The sequence below is a fragment of the Ostrea edulis genome, chromosome 4, assembly GCF_947568905.1.
Source record: "Ostrea edulis chromosome 4, xbOstEdul1.1, whole genome shotgun sequence".
Lineage (NCBI taxonomy): Eukaryota > Metazoa > Mollusca > Bivalvia > Ostreida > Ostreidae > Ostrea > Ostrea edulis.
In genome coordinates this window covers 2,486,034-2,506,601 of record NC_079167.1, presented here as the reverse complement: position 1 = coordinate 2,506,601, position 20,568 = coordinate 2,486,034, and the positions used below count along the sequence as shown (strand labels likewise).

At 37.8% G+C, this 20,568-nt stretch overlaps 1 protein-coding gene across 1 annotated transcript in view; it reads left to right on the top strand.

Moving 5' to 3' along the window:
• Nucleotides 1–20,568, top strand: part of LOC125669848 (pancreatic triacylglycerol lipase-like) — a 56,229-nt gene that overhangs the window by 20,956 nt on the left and 14,705 nt on the right. The window contains exons 2-4 of the mRNA XM_048904668.2: nucleotides 7,808–7,958; nucleotides 8,179–8,341; nucleotides 11,021–11,246. Of these exons, the coding sequence (XP_048760625.1) occupies nucleotides 7,808–7,958; nucleotides 8,179–8,341; nucleotides 11,021–11,246 (540 nt within the window). The remainder of the gene's footprint in view (nucleotides 1–7,807; nucleotides 7,959–8,178; nucleotides 8,342–11,020; nucleotides 11,247–20,568) is intronic.

Sequence of the window (20,568 nt, the reverse complement as noted above, 5' to 3'; positions counted from 1 at the left end):
AACCCCCATTTTTAAATTTAAGTTTTACAATTATTCTTTGCACACTTTGAAATTAGTAAATTGTAACAGCAAATACAGTCTTAAAATCAAGATTAACAGAATATGACAATATATATATATATATATATATATATACTGAAAATTTTGTCCTACCAGACAATTAGAACACAAGGAGTGGGGGGGGGGGGGGGGCACCCCCACCCCTTCCTTTTTCTCACAATTTTTTTTTGGTGTGTGTGTTATTCTTTTTTTGTTTGTCTATCAATCATATCATACATAACAATACCTACATGCTATCTCATACTTATAGAAAAAATAAATATAGTGTAACATATACAGCTCATGTACAAATAATTTTGTTTCTTGAAAATACTTGTGAAGAAGAGTTCAAATATTCAACAACTTTACTAATGATTTTCTGAGGATTTATAATTCTGGGTTTCTTTGAACCAAACACAAACTCACTAAAAACAGTTTGAATTCCACTGTGAGGGTCACGCCTATGAATGATTTTTAACTTGTTCAGGCTTAGATTGCAATCTATGAGCCTTTTAGAGATCAGTGTAGATATTACATTGCTTTGTACCATTGGAGCTAGTGAGGACTTGACACTATAATAATTCATAGTAAATATATCTAAGATTCACATCTGAATGCTAAATTTGACTCGTACAGTTCTCGTAAACTACAAACATCAGACAAAGAAGTTAGAACTGGAACTTTCTAGTCGGTGTTTAAAATTTAAAACCGGATACGTAAAAGCACGGACTTTCCTTAAGTTAAGGTTTAAATGATGTCTCTTTTTAGAAAATTTTAAAAAATCAGAAAATGATGTATTTTAAGAAAAAATTAGGGTTGAAAGTTAAAAGCCTAACATCATGTATATATATGCAAGAGTTATATATTTTGCATCGAAAGAAAGAAAGAAAGAAAGAAGAGAGAGAGAGAGAGAGAGAGAGAGAGAGAGAGAGAGAGAGAGAGAGAGAGAGAGAGAGAGAGAGCGGTTGATGATGTTGAAGACTTCTATTAGTGGGTTACTGAACATCTATCAGTGATTGAACATCTACCAGTAGGTGATTGAACATCTACCAGTAGGTGATTGAACTTCTATCAGTGATTGAACATCTATCAGTAGGTGATTGAACATCTATCAGTGACTGAACATCTACCAGTAGGTGATTGAACATCTACCAGTAGGTGATTGAACATCTACCAGTAGGTGATTGAACTTCTATCAGTAGGTGATTGAACTTCTATCAGTGATTGAACATCTACCAGTAGGTGATTGAACTTCTATCAGTGATTGAACATCTACCAGTAGGTGATTGAACATCTACCAGTAGGTGATTGAACATCTATCAGTGATTGAACATCTACCAGTAGGTGATTGAACATCTATCAGTGGGTGACTGGACTTCTATCAGTGGGTGATTGGTTTGAGATCTTGCATACAATTCTTATAGATAAATATAGCATCATCAGAGAAATCTAAATATTGGTGTCTTATATCCGCCTCTGCTTAGGCTAATTTTGAGTGAATACAATAATTATTGTTTCTGCCTTGAAGTTAAAGTATCGTACTGGGTGGTTGTTTTTTGTTGTTGTTTTTTTTTTACCGAATGCGATTTCATTTTGTATAATGTACATTGTAGTTCTCAGATTATCGTGCTTCATGTAAGGAAAACAGTATAGTGGAAGGACAATCACATGGGAACTCTTGTTTACAACACACACACGAGAGAGAGAGAGAGAGAGAGAGAGAGAGAGAGAGAGAGAGAGAGAGAGAGAGTCAGTCTTTAAAATGTAGAAATGTGAGAAATCTTAGAGTTGAACCAATCCTATGTCCGCCTCTGCCTTAACGGCTAATATATACATACGAGGTGAAATTTCTATCATAATCATACACGCGATGACCTATGACCTGAAAATACATGTCCAACATCAGTAGTAAACAACACCAATGTATCGCGGACGCATTGACTGTGAATCCGCCACATTGATGCAGAGGTTTAATAGTATGAGAAAGTCATCTGAAAAAATAACGTACATGTGTAGATTCGTTTTGGACTTTCACCCTTTTAAAACCACGACTATCATCTTTCTGTAGATAAGTTGCCGCTAGTGTATTAGCTCTATTCCTATGTTGACTGACCACGTAAGCATGCAAAAGCTACCTGCAATTGACAATAAAATTGTTGAATTGTAGATGAGTTTTGGACCCCCCCCCCCTCCCCCAAATTCATGAAGCTATGTCTCTTTGTAAATAAAAAGACGTCTCGTCGTTCTCCCTCCACGTACACTATGGAAGTCAAGAGGCGAGATGGCTATACTAGTTTTGCATTTCTTGAGAACCCATTAGTTTTCAAAGATTTATACGGTCATATATTGAACGATTACGACTGGTAACTTTGAAAATGACCATCATACAGTACAATGTAGTGTGGTTCATTCATTGACAAATGAAAGCTGGGTTAACCAATTTTAGTTGTAAAACTCAAGTGGTTTAAAAGCCGTCTTTGCAATTACGTAAACTGTCAAATCCATTGTAAAGCAGTTTGTATTTAACCAACTTCCTCTGCAGATGCGGTAAATTACATACAAACAATGGCTTATTGGATGAGACACCAGTTCAGAGCCATTAAATTAATTGATACTGTCGAAGCTGTTGACATGGCTTACGTCATTTGGAGCTATGTGACAAATGCCAGCATTGCACGGACAGATGGAATAATTTTTCAAATATTTAATATTGTTGCTCGATGATGTTCTCCAACTGAAATGACGCACATGTACATTCTGATCATTTTACATTTGATTGAACTTTCCTTTCTGCATCTATCAGTGCACATACACGATTCAACAGAATGGTGCCTCCCTCACAACGAAGTCCTAAGGGACATGATAACTTGCCTGCGCGTGCGTCCGGAAAATGCTCTATTATATATATATATATGCAGATCTGTCTTGACGCTCGATGGGAACGGATTTTTCTATTGCCACATATTACACTCAATAATTTTAATATGTAGTTGTTTTGTTTGTTGTCAGCTTTTGTAGTTTAGTTGTAGTTTTAGTTTCCTTTTCTATTTAGTTTTCTTTTCTATATTCTATCGTCCTGAGGAAGGGACAGGTTGTCCTGAAAATTTGACAAGTCACTGTTGTTCGTGTCGTTGGTCATTTTAGTGCTTTATATATATATATATATATATATATATATATATATATATATATATATATATATATATATATATAATGTAACAGACTTGTGTTGACTTGACAATCACAACAACGCTATTCAGGTTCGTTTCAATAAGACGGTCTCTTTATCATGGATCAATAAGATAAAGAATAATAAAACCCTGTAATAAATAACAAATATTAAATATTTGGCGTATAATATAATATATTTGTATAATATATATATAAATGAAGATCCTTAATGATTTCTGGGTCAAATGGTCTTTGGTCAAGGTCACAGTTGGTGATTGAATTGAACAATGTTGCGAACAACATACAAAACGTACTTTTGCAGTCAGTTTTCTGCATTAGGAATAAGCAGGTAGGAGAGAAACGACTGCAACAGTGTTGACCATTGTCTTCTTATTCAAAAGGTCGAACGTAAGCCTCCTAGTTGTATTCGACGAATCCGCACGTTAAAAATTTTTCTGAAGAAAATTTATCGCTGTTTTTAATCGTACCTATTTCACCAGAAGTCACGATAGGAGTTCAAAGTTTAACATGTATGTATTCTAACTAACTGTACATCAATGCAATATGTATAATGACGTGATCGTTGGATCGAACAAAGCATGAAACGGTCATTGGCGTGTTCTAAGTGATTAGTTGTTTCCAAATTAGGACCTCATGGAGCATGGCATACACTTTTTTGCACTTTTCTTATGAACTCCAAGTATATATCTACAAAATCTAATATGTAGTTTTCACACAAATATTTAGAAAATATTTCATCCAAGTCAATTAATTATTACGGAAACGTGCAGTTTGAGAGTGAAATGATCCCCCGATTTTTCAACTATAGAGTAAAATAGGCTTAATAGTATGGTACATATATACATGTAGACATAATGTTTAACAATGGAGTTTAAACTCAAATTAAAACATCCTTTTTTTAACTTTCTTTTTATAAAAAAGTACTTTTCTTATAAATTTTAAATTCCTTCTGGTGCCAGAGTGAAACTACCTGATGCTGTGAAATAAATACCTAAGTATTTGTTATATTTAATACATTCATTCCAGTGGCTTAGAGTCCATTAATATACATGCTATCTGTGACGACTCGGTTTATTAAAGAATAAGACTCTTTATTTTTGATATATTGACTAGACACCAATCCTTACTGAATTTGGCAAGACAATCTAGCTTTTGTTGAAGCTTAAAAAAGGGGACTTGACAGCATTACAACATTATCTGCATACATTAAACAATGACGGAAATTGTCATTTAAACTGACAATATCATCAGTAGTTGACATGCATGTTGGTAAATCATTGAGAAATATTTAGAATAAGTAAGGACTTAAATTATGACCCTGTTTAACCCCCAATTTAATAGAGAAACATTCAGTTACTTGCTCTTTTAAATGAACACATGAGTTACCGAGGTTGTACATACTGTCAATTACATTATAAAATTTTGATCCGAATTTGTAGACATTTCAATTTGATACATGTATAACACTTTCAAAAGCTTTCTTAAAGTATGCAAAGCATGCACACAGTCTTCCTTAGTGATTATCATAAAAGGTGTTAAATAAAGTGCACAAAATAAACGTATGATCAGAGGTTCTAAGAAACATTGTCCAATCCAGGCGCCTTACAGAATATCAAGCGGGTATTTCTGTGGAATTTCTTTTGCTGTTATCAAATTATCCGATTCATTAAAACACAAAGACTTTCCCATAGAAGACAATTATTCCTTTAAGTGGTGTATTCTATTATATAATGATTCACTAGATTGATTTAAATTTTTGAAGTGGTCAAACCACTTGGACGGTGAAGTAGATGTATCGGGAGGCGTAGAATCTTCATTTCGAAGCTGTGATCAGAATCCACTAAAGTTTGGGATTTTCTTCATGCAAAGAAGATAGTTTGTCAAGTAAAACTTGTTTGTGTTGTCTGCGCTTCAATTATACCTTCCGCAACTTCGTTGCGTGGGATATAATTACACATGTTATGTATAGGAAGAAAGCTGAGGAGTTGGGCAAAGTAATTCAAATTAGATGTTACATCCGCTACACTAACACATAAAGGGTCGCATCGGAGGTAAAATTCCAGTTAATATTCGCTTGCAGAATCACAAAATGTCTTTCAATAGAATAAATCGAGTGGGTTTACTAATTTAACCACAGATGAGGCTCTCTAGATAGCGAGTAGTGAGTATGTGAGCGGATCTAAAATCAAATTTTGAATTAAATTGTGGGTGGGGTCTCTTCTACATGGAATCAATTTGAATGATTTACCGGTAAAAACTACAAATTGATTCCATGTAGAAGATTGGTATGTATCTTTGGTTTTATTTTCCCCGTTTCCGACAACGGTAGATCAATTCCTCTCATTTTGAGAAAGAAATACAACACTTAATTATTCCCTCTACTAATTAAAAACAAAGTTTCAGAATATTTGTTTTATATACTAGTATATTTTTTTTCAAAGTGCGTTAAGTGTCTCCATGAAAAAAAAATGCTGATGTACACTCACAACGTACTTTGAAAACAAAATTCATATTGAGTTGACTTCGTCCCAAATTTAACGCACTTTGAATTTTTTTTTCAAATTGCGTTGATTTGGTCCCAAATTTAACGCACTTTGAAAAAAAAATCAAAGCGCGTATTCTTTTCAAAGTGCGTTACCACAAAGCTGCTTTCTACAGTATGTTATCAACTGTTGCTGATGCAATATCCATAGAAATTTGAGTTATTTATTTGTTCATTTTCGAAGAGTTTTAAACTTTGTTGTATGTCAGTTGATAAAAGTGCCCATTGAAAGTTAATAGCAGAATCGTAAGACCAGATAAAGTTCAATATCAGAAGTTTGACAAAAATCAGTCAATGTATCCTTTTGAGCAACAAAATTTGCAGAAAATTCCCAGTGCAATAAACAGTGATAAATAGGATCAAAGTTCTCAGCATAGAAGTTCAAAATTTTATAATAATATTTTTTGACACTATTACATAGTCTACTAGACTTGGTGTGAAGCATGTCAGTTTTGGATTTCAAAACTGTCTCAGAAATGAAAGGTGAAGATAAAGAACAGTGATCAATCTCATATCTACAAAATAGAGAGTTGGTCAAACACGGACCCCTGTATATACCAGAGGTAGGATCAGGTGCCTAAGAGAATATCCATTCTCTATTTCTAATTTGTTCATCAATGTTGTAATGGTCCAAAACTGGTATATACATATCGTCATCATTTGCTATAAAATCAGTGGACACCCTTGCAATGAAACCCCCGCAAAGTAAGACATCACCAGATTTATTATCATGATTATAAAGCATCATTTCTTTTTCTAAGCATTCAAGAATATTGTCGTCAAGAGTAAGATGAGGTGACTGGTGCTTCATAGACCAAACAAATATTCAAATTTCTTTTCAGGCCAAACTATTGTTTATCGAGTTGGATTCATTGAAAATCATGACAAGTGTTCTTCATTAGTTTTAAGCATGGACAAATGAAAAAAATATCATGCGAAGAATACAAAGTCCACATTTTGCCTGTTGTTGTGCATTGCATTCGGTGTACTGACGTTACGTATATGAGGTATTTGCGCAATACCACGAGACAACAGCGCCTAATACCACGAGACAACAGCGCCTAATACCACGAGACAACAGCGCCTAATACCACGAGACAACAGCGCCTAATACCACGAGACAACAGCGCCTAAACAACTGCATGTTCACCTATGTCCACAAAAGTGTCACTGATAATATTATCAAATATTCAGATTACAAAACAGTTCGTTAGCACGAATTCCAGCCGTGAAGCTTTCTTTGGAAAGTATCAGTGTTCACAATTGCTGCGATGTCGTGTTGAAATTATACGCCCCTAGGTTTTTTTTTTCTCGCAATCACGCGTGTATAAAACAGCCAAATAAACCAAACGACGTCTTCGTCACGTGCTTTGTTGTTGTATATTCCTCATCTAATATCAATGTGGTTGTGCCCCCCCCCCCTTTGCTGGATCCAGTAAATGTTCTACGAAGCTTCTATGAATGCCTTGAAGGGCTTCAAAGCCAAGTCTTGCTCCCGTGCAGATCCGGGTTAGAATAGGTCCTCGGTACCCCTTGCTTGTCGTAAGAGGCGACTAAATGGGGTGGTCCTTCGGATGAGACCGCAAAAACCGAGGTCCCGTATCACAGACGGTGTGGCACGATAACGACCCCTCCCTGCTCACGTCCCCATAAGAGTGAAAGCTTCTCGAGAGGGACGTTAAACAATATCAATCAATCAAATAGGGGGCATGGTGTTTAGACCAACATTTCAACATCGTAGATAATAAATTATAGGTTCAAAATTAAAATGCATGTGTACGACAAAAAAATAACTAAAGAAACTTGACAGATCTTTTCTTTTATTACCCTGAATTGATTTTCATCCAAAATTTATCCGACTTTCAAGACTAGCCTAGTGCATAGCATAAAAACCTTGCTTTCTGTTGAAGGACAATGTCACTGATGGAGATTCCGAAAGGTTTTGTGCATACGGAGTACAAGATTAAAGCTATAAATTTTGTCACACTTGCAGGAAGGTTATATTTATTTGTTCGCTTCCTTCTATTTTCTTAGGTTTTCTTCTCGATAGCTTGGACCAGCAAGCGTGTTTTGGAGATTTAGGCTGTTTTAGTACTGCACCTCCATTTAGAAGTGTAGAGCGGCCGATTGACTTGTTACCCAAAAGTCCAGCGGAACAACAAATAAAGTTTTACTTGCACACAAGGTAAAGGGAACTGTACTACGTGTACATAAAACAGATAAGGTTTACAATGACAACGTCGATCGCCAACCGATGACGGGCTACCCGTTGAGAATCACATAAAAGATGTCACAAGAGTCAATGTAACTTATTTCAGAGTTTGGACATCGTTATTGAAATCATTTACGGGTTTATGTATATAGACTACATCAGAGAACAATGATGACAGTTAACTTATTTATAGAGAAAATCCCTCAGTGTCCTCAGAGGAACAGCTACAGGTGGGAGGTGGAGTAGGCAGCAGCCATTATTCCGGATCCCGGAAAACTAAAATCCTCGTTCATGGCTTCACTCACAATGGCCATCGTCAATGGCTTCTCAATCTTGCCACATCTCTGTTGAAGAAGGTAAAATGTACATGCCGTTGTATATGTCTGTTACATATCCGTATCAGTGTAGTGCACGGCAAATTTATTTATGGTTACGAGGAGTTTCGGGTCAAAACGGGTAGTGCTTTTCTTCTAACTATCAATCGCATAACTCCTATAACCAATACAAAATAGAGAATGATCTATTAAGATCCAAGTCAATGTTTCGAGTCTCTATTTGGATATAAATTTTCATAAAAAGTTTTAACTTGGTTTAAAATTTCAAACTGATTAGAAACACAGTTTTTCAATATCTACCCTTTTTACTACTTTATTGATATAGTTACGCGATTCAAAATTACAAAAAATATTTTGGCTTTTCACCTTCTTCCGCCCATCTAGCACGTGATCTTATATGACCTTGCATTTTTCTTTTCTTAGCTATTCAAGGGATAGCTTTTTCTCTTCAAAAATATCTGTATCATTTTTGTTTAGTGACCCCCAACCTTTCAATCACTTCTACTAGTGATTTTTCAGCCTGGCTCCGTTTCTTTTTCTTATATGATAAATATGAAATGGTTATTCCACGTATTTCCGTAAGGAGAACTTCAAGGAAAAAACTGCCATCAATACAACCAATATAATTGTAGTCATCTTCAGTAGGTGTAGTATTTTGAAAAAGCCGCAAAGCTTCTTTTCTATGGAGCTTGAAAGCTTCTTTTCTTTGGAGCTTGTTTCATCTCGCGTATCTCTTAGTTGCAACTTATCAATTTTTCTATTCGCGTCTCCATTCTTTGTTCTAACATTTCAATATTTTTCTCCATCTTTTTTTTTATTGAAATGTCATTTTACGGTATTTTTTTATTCCTGAAATCTCTTATCATTATCCTCTTTCAACTCGGTTATTCTGCTCCAATTTCTTTTTGACTATGGTCGAAACTAGAGATTCTAGATTGTCATCTTTAATTGTTCTTTTAGATCTTTCTTTCACTTCGGTGAGGTCTTTCTGAATGAAAGCTACAATGTAACGATCTACTAACATCCGACACCGAGTTGTTGTCTTTAGTTTTCTCTGGAGTCTTTTCTGTCCCTGTTTTATTTTTGGCGTTGACTCCTGTTTGCGGTGTGGATATCCCCCCCCCCCCCACACACACAAAATTGTGTAGGATATTCATGCCTGTGGGGAAAAAAACCCAAAGCTGCACTAGAGACTGTTGTAAGAACTATTCACCGACAGTTTTTCTTGTCACAAAAATCACTAATTCTAATCACTGGGAAAAGGTGAACACAACACTTCCATTATTTACAAATGTAAAACTAATCCTGAGAAATTCGTTAATAAATTGGTTTCACGTCCCGATAACTGGAGCACACTATGCTGCTACCTGCCCAAGCGTCTTCTTGAACGGATCCCCAACGATACAAATATAATGATAAACTGCTAAGGATTTTAAAAGTCCATTCGCTGTATAAGCAGGAGGTTGTGGAGTTCGAATTTCATCCCGGTCAGACCTAAGTCGGTATAAGACAAATATTCCTTCGACAAACTATCGTCGGTATCTTGTGGGACTTTCATTTACGTTAAATAATAATGCAGTTTTTCTCTACAATACACCGCATTCATAATAGCTCAGTGGTAGAGTGTTTGCTTCGTAACCGGGAGGTCGTGAGTTCGAGCATTGGGGCGTCAAACCCTAGGCGTACACATAGGTAGTGATTGCTTCTTCGCAAAATGCCCGGGATTTAGAATCTTTCGGATATGACCTAAAATACGGAGGTCCCGTGTTGCGACAGGCGTTGGCACGTTAAAAAATCATCAATGCTACGGCCCTGAGCGCTACGCATAGGTCTAAATTTGTGGCACTTCACCTACAGCTGGTGACATCTCAATTCGAATGAAAAATTCTTGACGGAATGGTGCACGCACTGGTCCAGATTTTACGACAAAGAAGGTACCACAGTGTATCTAGAACTTTTTACTGGCCAGAAGTTGATAGACACCTCGTATTCAACATCGCTAGACCACAGACCTCTGACCCATACTTCTCCCCTCTGCGCCAGTAGCAGTCGTGCGGACGACTTACCCCCCCCCCCCCCCGCCTTTTTTTTTCAAACAGGAAAGTTGGCTGCTTTAGTTGAGCGGAATCCGCACTATTTGCAAGCAGTGTCCTTAAACCCCGCGAGTCGTGAATCAGTCCCCTTAAACCCCGCGAGTCCAATACGATATTAAAGTAATCCTACCACTATTTTCTTTGCCAGTGGGAATACCGTGTGTATATAAGATTCTTTTATGACACTATCGCCCGCATCTTAGACTGGACCTCTTGGTATTTCAGAGTTAAGCTTAAGGCAACCTTGTGATTGATGTCAATCGCAGAGGTGAGGGATGTATTTCATACGGCAGCCGCAGGATTATTCTGCAGTGTAGATGCTGCTAAAACTCTGACAATTTGCAATTATGCTGGAGATAAATTTAAGGGGTAACACACAGTCTCCCCCTGCCTATGTGTTTGTCGCAAAGTTGTACTGCACCCAAGATTTCCTAAAATTATAAGGAGTTGTAGTAGGTAGATATTACAAATTAATACGAGGCTCTATGGAAATGTAATTGGGGTATAAGTCTATATCTAAACAGTAGTCAAGATAAAAGAAGATATTGTGTTTATATGCATTGAATCTCTAGCATGTGTACTTAGAGTACTTACTTTCAACTCGCAGGAAGATCTGAACGTAATTATCGTTGACTGGGGTCACGGTGCAGGGATTCCTTACACCCAGGCTACAGCCAATACTCGCGTAGTTGGAGCCTATATTGCTAAACTGATCCAGGAGTTGTCTACCGTGGGGCCTTCACTGGCTGACTTTCACATCATCGGTCATAGTTTGGGTGCCCACATCGCAGGATACGCTGGCGAAAGACTAAAAACACTGGGACAGATTACAGGTATTCTGATAATCATTTACTTACTCTAAGCATACAAATACAATACATATAAACGGTATTAGAAATTTTAGCAAATTTCTTTGAATATGATTAATGAATTCGAAAGTTTACTAACCCCAAAGAACCATCTTCAAGTTGAGTGTAATAAAGTAATCTTTGTGAAGCCTGAAAAAATCAATATATTAGTATATGTACCATAGATGTGGGCAATTCCGGTATTTGCATCATCAAAAGCAATTTTTTTTATATGAATTAAATGGGCTTGAAGCGCCTTAGATGATACATATTAAAAACAGAAAAATTGATACAGAGGAAAGCTATCTTAATCCGGATACTTTGGTTCCAATCGAAATCGTCCGGATAAATGAAACATATGAAGGAATACCTTCTGTAGAATTATCATCGAGTTGGTTTTGTAAAAATGTCATCTAAATGCTGAAGTGTCCAATATGTCGGATAAACAAACACTGGGCACATTTTCGGTAGATACAGGTTCGATTGTTGGTTCCTGCGACGGGTCAAACCGTAAACGTTTAATATAAATAAGTTTCCTCGCCAGACATCCGCCATTAGACTTGAAAGATAACGAACAGCGATCAATCTCATAACTCCAATAAACAATACAAAATTGAAAGTTTGGACAAACACGGACCCCTGGATATACCAGAGGTGGGATCAGATGCTTGGGAGGAGTAAGCATCCCCTGTCGACTGGTCACACTCGCTGTAAGCCCTATATCTTGATAGATAAACGGAGTTATCCATAGTCAAAATCAGTGTGCCAAGAACGGCCTAACAATCGGTATGAAACACGTCAGACAGCATTTGATCCAATCATAGGTTGTAATGCCAATGCTTGCCTGTATAGGATATTGCTGCCCACATCATAACGTTACCCTCTACAAATCGGCCTTAATGCAATTTAGCACAAAACGTTCATTTTGGTACTTATACAAAATGTGTTTTCCATCAGGCCTCTGCAGTAAAAATTGAGATTCATCGCTGAACCAAACTGTCCGCCAGCGTTGCCTATGAGTCTGAGATCATTGAAGTCGGTTCCGGCGTTGTTGCGGACTCGGAACAATGTCATGAACAGGTCTGCGCGCTCTAATCCCAGCATCCCGTAGTAAAATGCAAACAATCTTATCTGATATTCTGCAAATCCCAGAAATGGCATATATTGACTCTGTGCTGCTGACGTCACACATAATTTACCTGCTCTATGAACCATGCTATTGTTTTGTTTGCTCCAAAGGCGAGATATGGGTTTTTTGTGCAACATTGAAACCTGCTTCCAGTCGTCCAATTCCGTTATTGCGTTGAGCTTCATTCCGACGCCGCATTTCTCAAAAAACGTTTATATTTAAAGACAACACAATCAAATATCGAGAACCCAGTGGCGGATTTTGAGTCTCCCCCCCCCTTTTTTTGCCACAAATTTACAGGGCATTACTGGTAGAATGTTTCTTTTGCTGTTTTCCGCCACACTCAACAATTTTTCAGTTATCTGGTGGCGCCCAGTTTTTATTGATGGAAGAGAGAAACCAGATACAATGTACCAGGTAAGAGACCACCGACCTTCCGAAAGTAAACTGTGAAACTTTCTCACTTACTGGCGCGAGCGGGATTCGAACCCATGCCGACCAGAGGTGAGATGCCGTGTGATTTTGAGCGCGATGCTATAACCACTCGACCACGGAGGCCCTTTACTGGTATAATAGATGAAAACTCCAGATTTGGCAACCAAAGTATTTTGGCTAATGCTGGACTTTCACTGGAACCCGTGCATTTGATAGACTACTGGTGCATTAGCAACTTACAACAATCGAGAGTTAGAGACTGATTTTAGGATTTTATGTAAACACGTTTTGTTGTCTTCAAATTATATAGAATATCTATCTAGTAAACAATAGCCTTAGATGTAATTACATAATTATGTACAAGGAGTAATCATGCCATTCATTCTAGACCCCTAGAAATATATGAAAAAAATATTTGAAAAGATACAGTGCAAAATTGCTTCTATGCGTTTCTTTCTTTTCTTTTTTATCAGTAGATGAAACTAATTGAGCGTTGTGATTTTTTTAAATTATGCTACTACTTCTGTGGTTTTTTGTACTCCGCTTTTAGCGAAAAGCGTGGGATATTAATTTGGGCTGTCCGTCAGTGCGTTTGTTTGTTCGTCTGTCAGTTTGTCTGTAATTCTGTCTGTCACAGGTTCGTTTTCAGACTCTATCTTTGAAAGTCCTAAAGCTTTTGCAATGTAATTTCAAACAATAACTTTCATTGAATTGAAGAGGACTCCTATTGATTTTGTGTTCAAAGACCAAGGTAAGAAATTCATATTTCATTCCTATAAGGTATTAATTAGTTGTAAGATAATATCAATATTCAATTTAACGATTGAATGTGTGTCCCTCATTTGTGTGGCTTTATTTTGCTGTGTATTGAAATTCCAGAGGTCTTCGAATGACAATGCATACATGCAAAATGATCTGGCAAAAATAATCACCCACTAAAATTTATTATATCAGAGAATAATAAAAACGAATTCGTTCTCATTGCCTTCCCTAAATGCACGGGTAATAAAACAAATTAGCGAAAAAATAAAGAAAACATCAAAGCATACACAAATTGAAAAGGTAAGAAAACCATAACTATCAGCTTTCCTACTTCATAGTGGATTGCAGAAGCATTTGTTGCCACTTTCCATAATAGAACTTCAATACTGACAAACGTAAACCATCACACATCACTGATGATTATTCAAACAAAAGATTCCTTCGTAATGAAGGCAGTTAGAGACCTCATTAAAACAAAAGAAACTGGCCTCGAGCTTATTCCTCTGAATCAACCCGAGAAGGAATTGATTCTTGCCGGAAATTCTCAATAATAAGAGACATCAGTCTCTAACTGAAAACACAGATTAGAAATATTCCAAACTGCACTTTTCAAAATAATGACCGTACAAATAAAAAAATGAATTAAGGGGAAACGGGAAGCAGGCTTTGGGGACCATTTATCATGAAGTCTGTGGCATTGTCTACGTGTTTTATCGGATAATGCGTTTGAAGTTCACCTAAAGTTGGCCCTTTGATGAGCTCTGCAATGCATCGATTAAAGTGAAAGAAAATGGACTCCAAGGGAGAAATAAATTAAATCATTTATAAACGTGACTATGTCATTCAGTTTAATGAAGTATAAAGGCGGTCAATCTCCAGCGCTGATCATGCATGATCTACATATCCTCCTTACAGGAAGTTGAACATTACAGTTTTAGACTTTCCAGATCGGTTTGTAGAGTTCGTTTTGTACAATTCATACACAATTTTCACATTCATCCAGAAAAAGGCAGATTGTCAATATACGTCATAAATTAGACATTTGAAGGGGATCTAGTTTGCCAATACAACCTATCATTGGATCAAATGCTGTCTGACATGTTTCATGCCGATTGTTAGATCGTTCACGGCACACTGATTTTGACTACGGATAACTCCGTTTACCTGATGAAGATATAGGGCTTACGGCGAGTGCGACCAGTCGACAGGGGTGCTTACTCCTCCTAGGCACCTGATCCCACCTCTGGTGTGTCCAGGGGTCCGTGTTTGCCCAACTATCTATTTTGTATTGCTTATGGGATGTATGAGATTGATCACTGTTCGTTATCTTCACCTTTCATTTAACCTATATAAGCTTATAATTTTCTTTAAACAAAGTTTACTCCTCCTGAAACTTGGCATGAACATACTTTTGAATAATTTGATTTATGATCCCCACTTTTTTATGTTCCTTCTTGAATTTAAATTTTGAAGCAAGTAATTTTTTAAACGAGCAATATTTTTAGACCTTTTTTAAAGCTTAATTTCTATATTTTTTCAAAGAAATCATGATTTATTTTCAATGTACAAATATTAAACATATCTGTATTGTAAAAGATATTTATTCAATATAATGAACTAACAGGAAGAATTAATTAATGCAAGCAATTCAAAAGTAGTTTTTAAGTGCAAAAAAGTCAAGTATAACTCACTGCAGCTCATATATATTTTCGTGACTGGGCATGTCCTTCAAAATTGCATTTGAAAAGTACACCTGTGGTCAATGATATTACGTCAATTATCTCAGGAGCTGACCCTTATGTTTACTAATCTGAAGTTTGTTGTCCGTCTTTTACGAAGAACAGGTAATTGATAAACGGTTCTTTAAACTTAAAAAAAAAAGCCCAATAAATTTAATTTTAAATAAAGTATTTTCTGAACCTATATGTGTCTTACCAGTCAAACAATGTATGGTCATAAATGACGAATTCGTCAATAAATCATTAAGTATAATTGTCATTTTACAGAGTTTCACAATTACTGGATGAAATTAATTATACGTTTATGAACATTATCATCAAAATCTATTTGCAGTATTGTTTATTGAAATCAATTCGCAGTTTAAAAATACAAAATTTCTTATATTGGATATTCATAGTGTTCGTTCTACTTCAAATTCTCTAAAGATAATCCATACCAACTGCCAATAAATACTGAGTATGTTCTCACAAACGACGTTCTAAGTGGCGTGACAGTGATGACAGGGATGGTATTCACAAGGTCAGCAAAACTTCAAAGAATTGTTGCTATATGAAGGATCGTATTCGATCTCCTCTATGAATGGCTAAATATTCAACGAGTCTAACACTGAACCAAAAACAGCATCGTGCCTTATCTATATATTAGAATGCTGAATGAGTAATTACAATGTAGCGCGTAGAAAAACAAGAAAATAATATGGCAGTGGATAACATTTCTAACGATGATAATGACATGTAGTGAAAGCGGTTAAAGTGACAAAACTTTGCGATTAAATTTTTTTCTCAAGACTAATAATCTTAAATCACCATTTTTATTAGATTTTTATAGATGTGCGTTTATATAGACACTACTGCGTTTAATGCATGATTCCCCCCCCCCCCCCCCCCCCCCCCAAACATGGTGGATAGCAAACGCTAGACTTTGCAACATTATGGATAAAGAAAGATAACTCGATGTAATTTTCTATGAATAGTGGACGTTTAATAACACACACAAAACACTAAAGTGACCAACGACACGGACAATTTTCGGGGATGACCTGTCCTTTCCTCTAGACAAACGAAAAAAATAAGATAGTAAAATATTAAATCTATAAACGTATTTACACTGCAAATTGCATGTACGGTATATTGCTTTAGACTTGCTTTGTATTCGTCCAATGGATAGACCTACAGTAATAAGAATGACGCAATTCTAAAGGATGACGTGTTAATCAATGATGGTAATCCGTGCAAAAATCATCTCGTACCCAGTGAGATTCACTATCAATAAATTGCATAGTTAAAACGATAACACAACAACCAAAAAATAATAATAATCCTCAGATATCCCCGTTTGATTGTGTCCAGGGAAGAAAAATAAGATGAATCGAAAAAACAAGAGGCCCACAGGCCTTATCGGTCACCTGAGTACTAGTGAAAAATTATCACTACTCCCACAGGCATTATCGGTCACCTGAGTACTAGTGAAAAATTATCACTACTCCCAAGGGCTATGAAATCTATAAAAAAAAAATTCCTTTTCTTAATATCAAAGCTAAATTTTAACATTCAGCAGAAGTATTTAAAACAAGATGTGTTCTTACAACTTCAATGCCCTCAGAAGTGCATACACTGATGAAAGGCTTCACATAATGTAATAGATGTATTAATTTAACATTAAAAGATATGACTAATTTGGACCCATCCTAGAGTCAAAACCCTGGGTTGTGAAATTCACCATTCTTTGTACATCTTTTTCTGCTATTCCTTAGTATGCAAGGTGAAGATAACGAACAGCGATCAATCTCATAACTCCTACAAGCAATACAAAATAGATAGTTGGGCAAACACGGACCCCTGGATACACCAGAGGCGGGACCAGGTGCCCAGGAGGAGTAAGCATCCCCTGTTAGATTTTATACAGTATCGGCAAACTTACACATAAATACTATATACTAAGTTTTGACCCACCCTGGGGTCAAAACCCCTACCCCGGGGATCATGAAATTTACAATTTTGGTAGAAACCTTCCTGCTTTACATCTTAATGCATTTAGTTTTTCTTAAACATGAGCGGTTAATAGAAAAGAAGATTTTCGAAAATTGGTCAATTTTGGGCAGTTTTTACCCCACCCCTAAGGCCCAAGGGGTACTGGAGTCCTGAAATTTACAATTTATGTCCCTCTTGTCCCAAAGATGCTTCATACCAAATTTGAAAAGAATTGGACTGGTCGTTATCAAGAAGGAAAAAAATGTTCAATTGTTAACGTACGATGACAACCAATGCACTGATCCAACAGTTTTGGTCCTTTGGTCTGTCCGACCCAAACTAATGAACCATTCCTCTAAGATGGCGCATGTAACGTGTCGGAAAACCAGGCTGGCCCGCAGTCCTGCAGCAAATTGGCAGGCAAAACCAGCAAACAGGCCTGGGAGTTATAAAACTTTACCGTACTCATTCTCAGCCATGTTTGTTTTGAGTACATCTCTAAGCTTCCAACATACTCGAAAAATCTTGAGCATGTACACAATTTGAATACGAGAATAATTTTATAAAAGTTTTATAACCTTCACTTTTGAGTATAAGTACGATTTAGAGCACGGAGTTTGAGTATGAAAACATGCTCAAAAAGGTTTTATAACCCCCAGGCCAGGGCTTCAGACTAAAATCAAAATAGAAAATACGGCTATGGTTTTGCGGACATGATCAAACAAGTAAAAATGGAGCTAAGAATCTAGTAAAGGTTTAGCCATATTCATTCATTGAAGTCATTGGATTTGTTCATACATGTACCTTGAGGGTCAACTGATGGGATAAATGCATTTATTAGTTTTGCAGGAAAAAATTCAAATATTTTGTATCTGCGACCTGTGGGAGGACTGCTTAAACTCTCATACTTGCAAAATTTACATTTGAAATCTGAGCGTGTTTGAACCCTCCATTAGATGCTGCGTTTTTCAACGCTTTGAATGCGACCCTCGTGACGGAATGGTTCTTCGATTGTCGGATGGGACTAAAACTCTTTGATAAGATTTTTTTTAGCAAGCCCAAAACTAAACATGTATTTTGCAATATAAATACGCTTGTAGATATTAAAGTGATCTAATTTTTAGTAATACAACACTAAAAAACCTGATTATTTAAAGAATAAACGAATATATTGTAAAACACGAAAGAAACACAACGATAATGACTGGGCAGCCGACACACGACCTGCCTATTCAAATTCCGGAGCTAAGAGAGAGAGATTCGTTCCCGTTTCCGGTGAAAAGGAAGTGGATCCCCTGGCAATTCGCCCCTATCACTATTTAGATACCCAATTCCACTACACTCCCCCCATTTTGAGGAGGAATATCCCAATTCCGAAATAGAAAGACCCTACCCTGATAAATTCATTTGAACAACTAATAATGATTACCCAACACCCCTCTCTGGCCAGTGGAAAACCGCACATTAAAACGTTACATAGATGAATATAATTCTATAATGGACATGGATAAATTTTACCCTAAAATTAACTGATTTTAACAGTTCAAGACACAGAATGTCATAGTCACACAGCACATCACCGAAAATCCACGAACAGGAAGTCACATCACAGAGTCACACACGGTCATATGCTTCTCCACACGAAAACGTCACAGGACAGATATCACCTTGGACATGGCATATCTCACCTTCCAGGTCAGCAGATCCTGAAACACCAGTAGGAAATGCCCCTGCCCAACAACAGCTTGGTTACTGCAGACTAGGCTATCCGTCCCCGCATTTCGGGGCCCTGTGAGCATGGAGAAGTTTACACCCTTCATATAACTCATTTACTTTCTTTCGAACCCCCTTGACCGAACCTGGGTTGTCCCTGGTTCACTGTCAGTTGAACATGGGATGCATAGCTATCACACCACGACCAATGGAAACTTACGAAGCCACTAACAACAAACCCATCCCGTTATTGCTTAGAAGTTGCCTCTCAGTCCGAGAAGGAACACTACCATTCCACCAGGCCGAACCGGACAGAGCCACAAATTCCGCATGCGCAGGGTCATCTCCATGAGACCCAGACACAACACAATCCCCATAAGACACACAATGGTACATTTGCCAGGTGCTTTAGGGACAGACTCCCTTGGGAACCGATATGCAACGTCTTCAATCATGGCTGGGGCATTTGTAATGATTAGACTGTGCCGCTCAGCACTACAACTGAGGCCTGCATGTTTTCCCTCTTGCATGGAATACCAACACAGTCCTCATCACAAACCTCTGTGCATGCATCGATTCCAACCTGGAAGAATCCAGACTCGCTAACACGACACTCGACTGCACTCTCTCCCCCTGCATCCGAGAACTGGCCATGAACTGAATAAAAGACCGGAGCCCATGCCACCTAAAATATCCCGCTGTCCAACACTACTGGTCCGACCACTCAAACCCAACTGATCATGAGGTGAGAGACACGAGATGCTGATCACACCAGACGGAGCTCCAGATCGTGACTCAACCAGACACCCCGACTCTACTCCACATATCTCGACATCAGTGACAAAACCATTGTCACCATCCCAACCCTCGGATACTGAGGAAGGATCATCATCCACATCGCAGAACGCATCAACAGCCATGTCAACATCAAAACCCAGAGAACACCAAGAGCTATCCCGAGAAGCCATATAGCAACCGACACTATCCCCGGTGTTCTCCAGCCCACCACCCTGGTGACTAATACCTGTTTCAGTGCCCTCCGGCCAACCACAACTTCTCATCTGCACCTGGCAGCACCCTGTCTGTACCTACCCTGTGTCCCTGACCCCTACTTCACTCCGGGCCCTCTGAACAACCACACCCGTCGACGACAAAACCCTACTGCTCACCACCGACACACAAATACTCGGTTTCACTGCCTCCTGACATACACTGTTAAATTCTAACCCTGCTCTACCGAAATACTCTAAGGGTTTACAGAGCACTTGCTCCGACCTATTTCGAGCCCCGGTCCCTGGAGACCGACCAACACACACACTGACTACACAACTTGGGACCATCCCTACCAGCAGCCCAAGTCTTCTTTACTGACATGCCTAACCAGTGGAGATCTCGACATTGACCTGCTCTGTTTAATCCCCGGTCTGACTGGGGAATATGACCAAAATGCACCCCCTGTCTACAGTGCCCGTATGCCCCACGGGCACCTCACTCGTCTCCAACTCCAGCGGTGATGCACCAACACCTGACTGACCCTGAGAGATGTACTGGTGACATG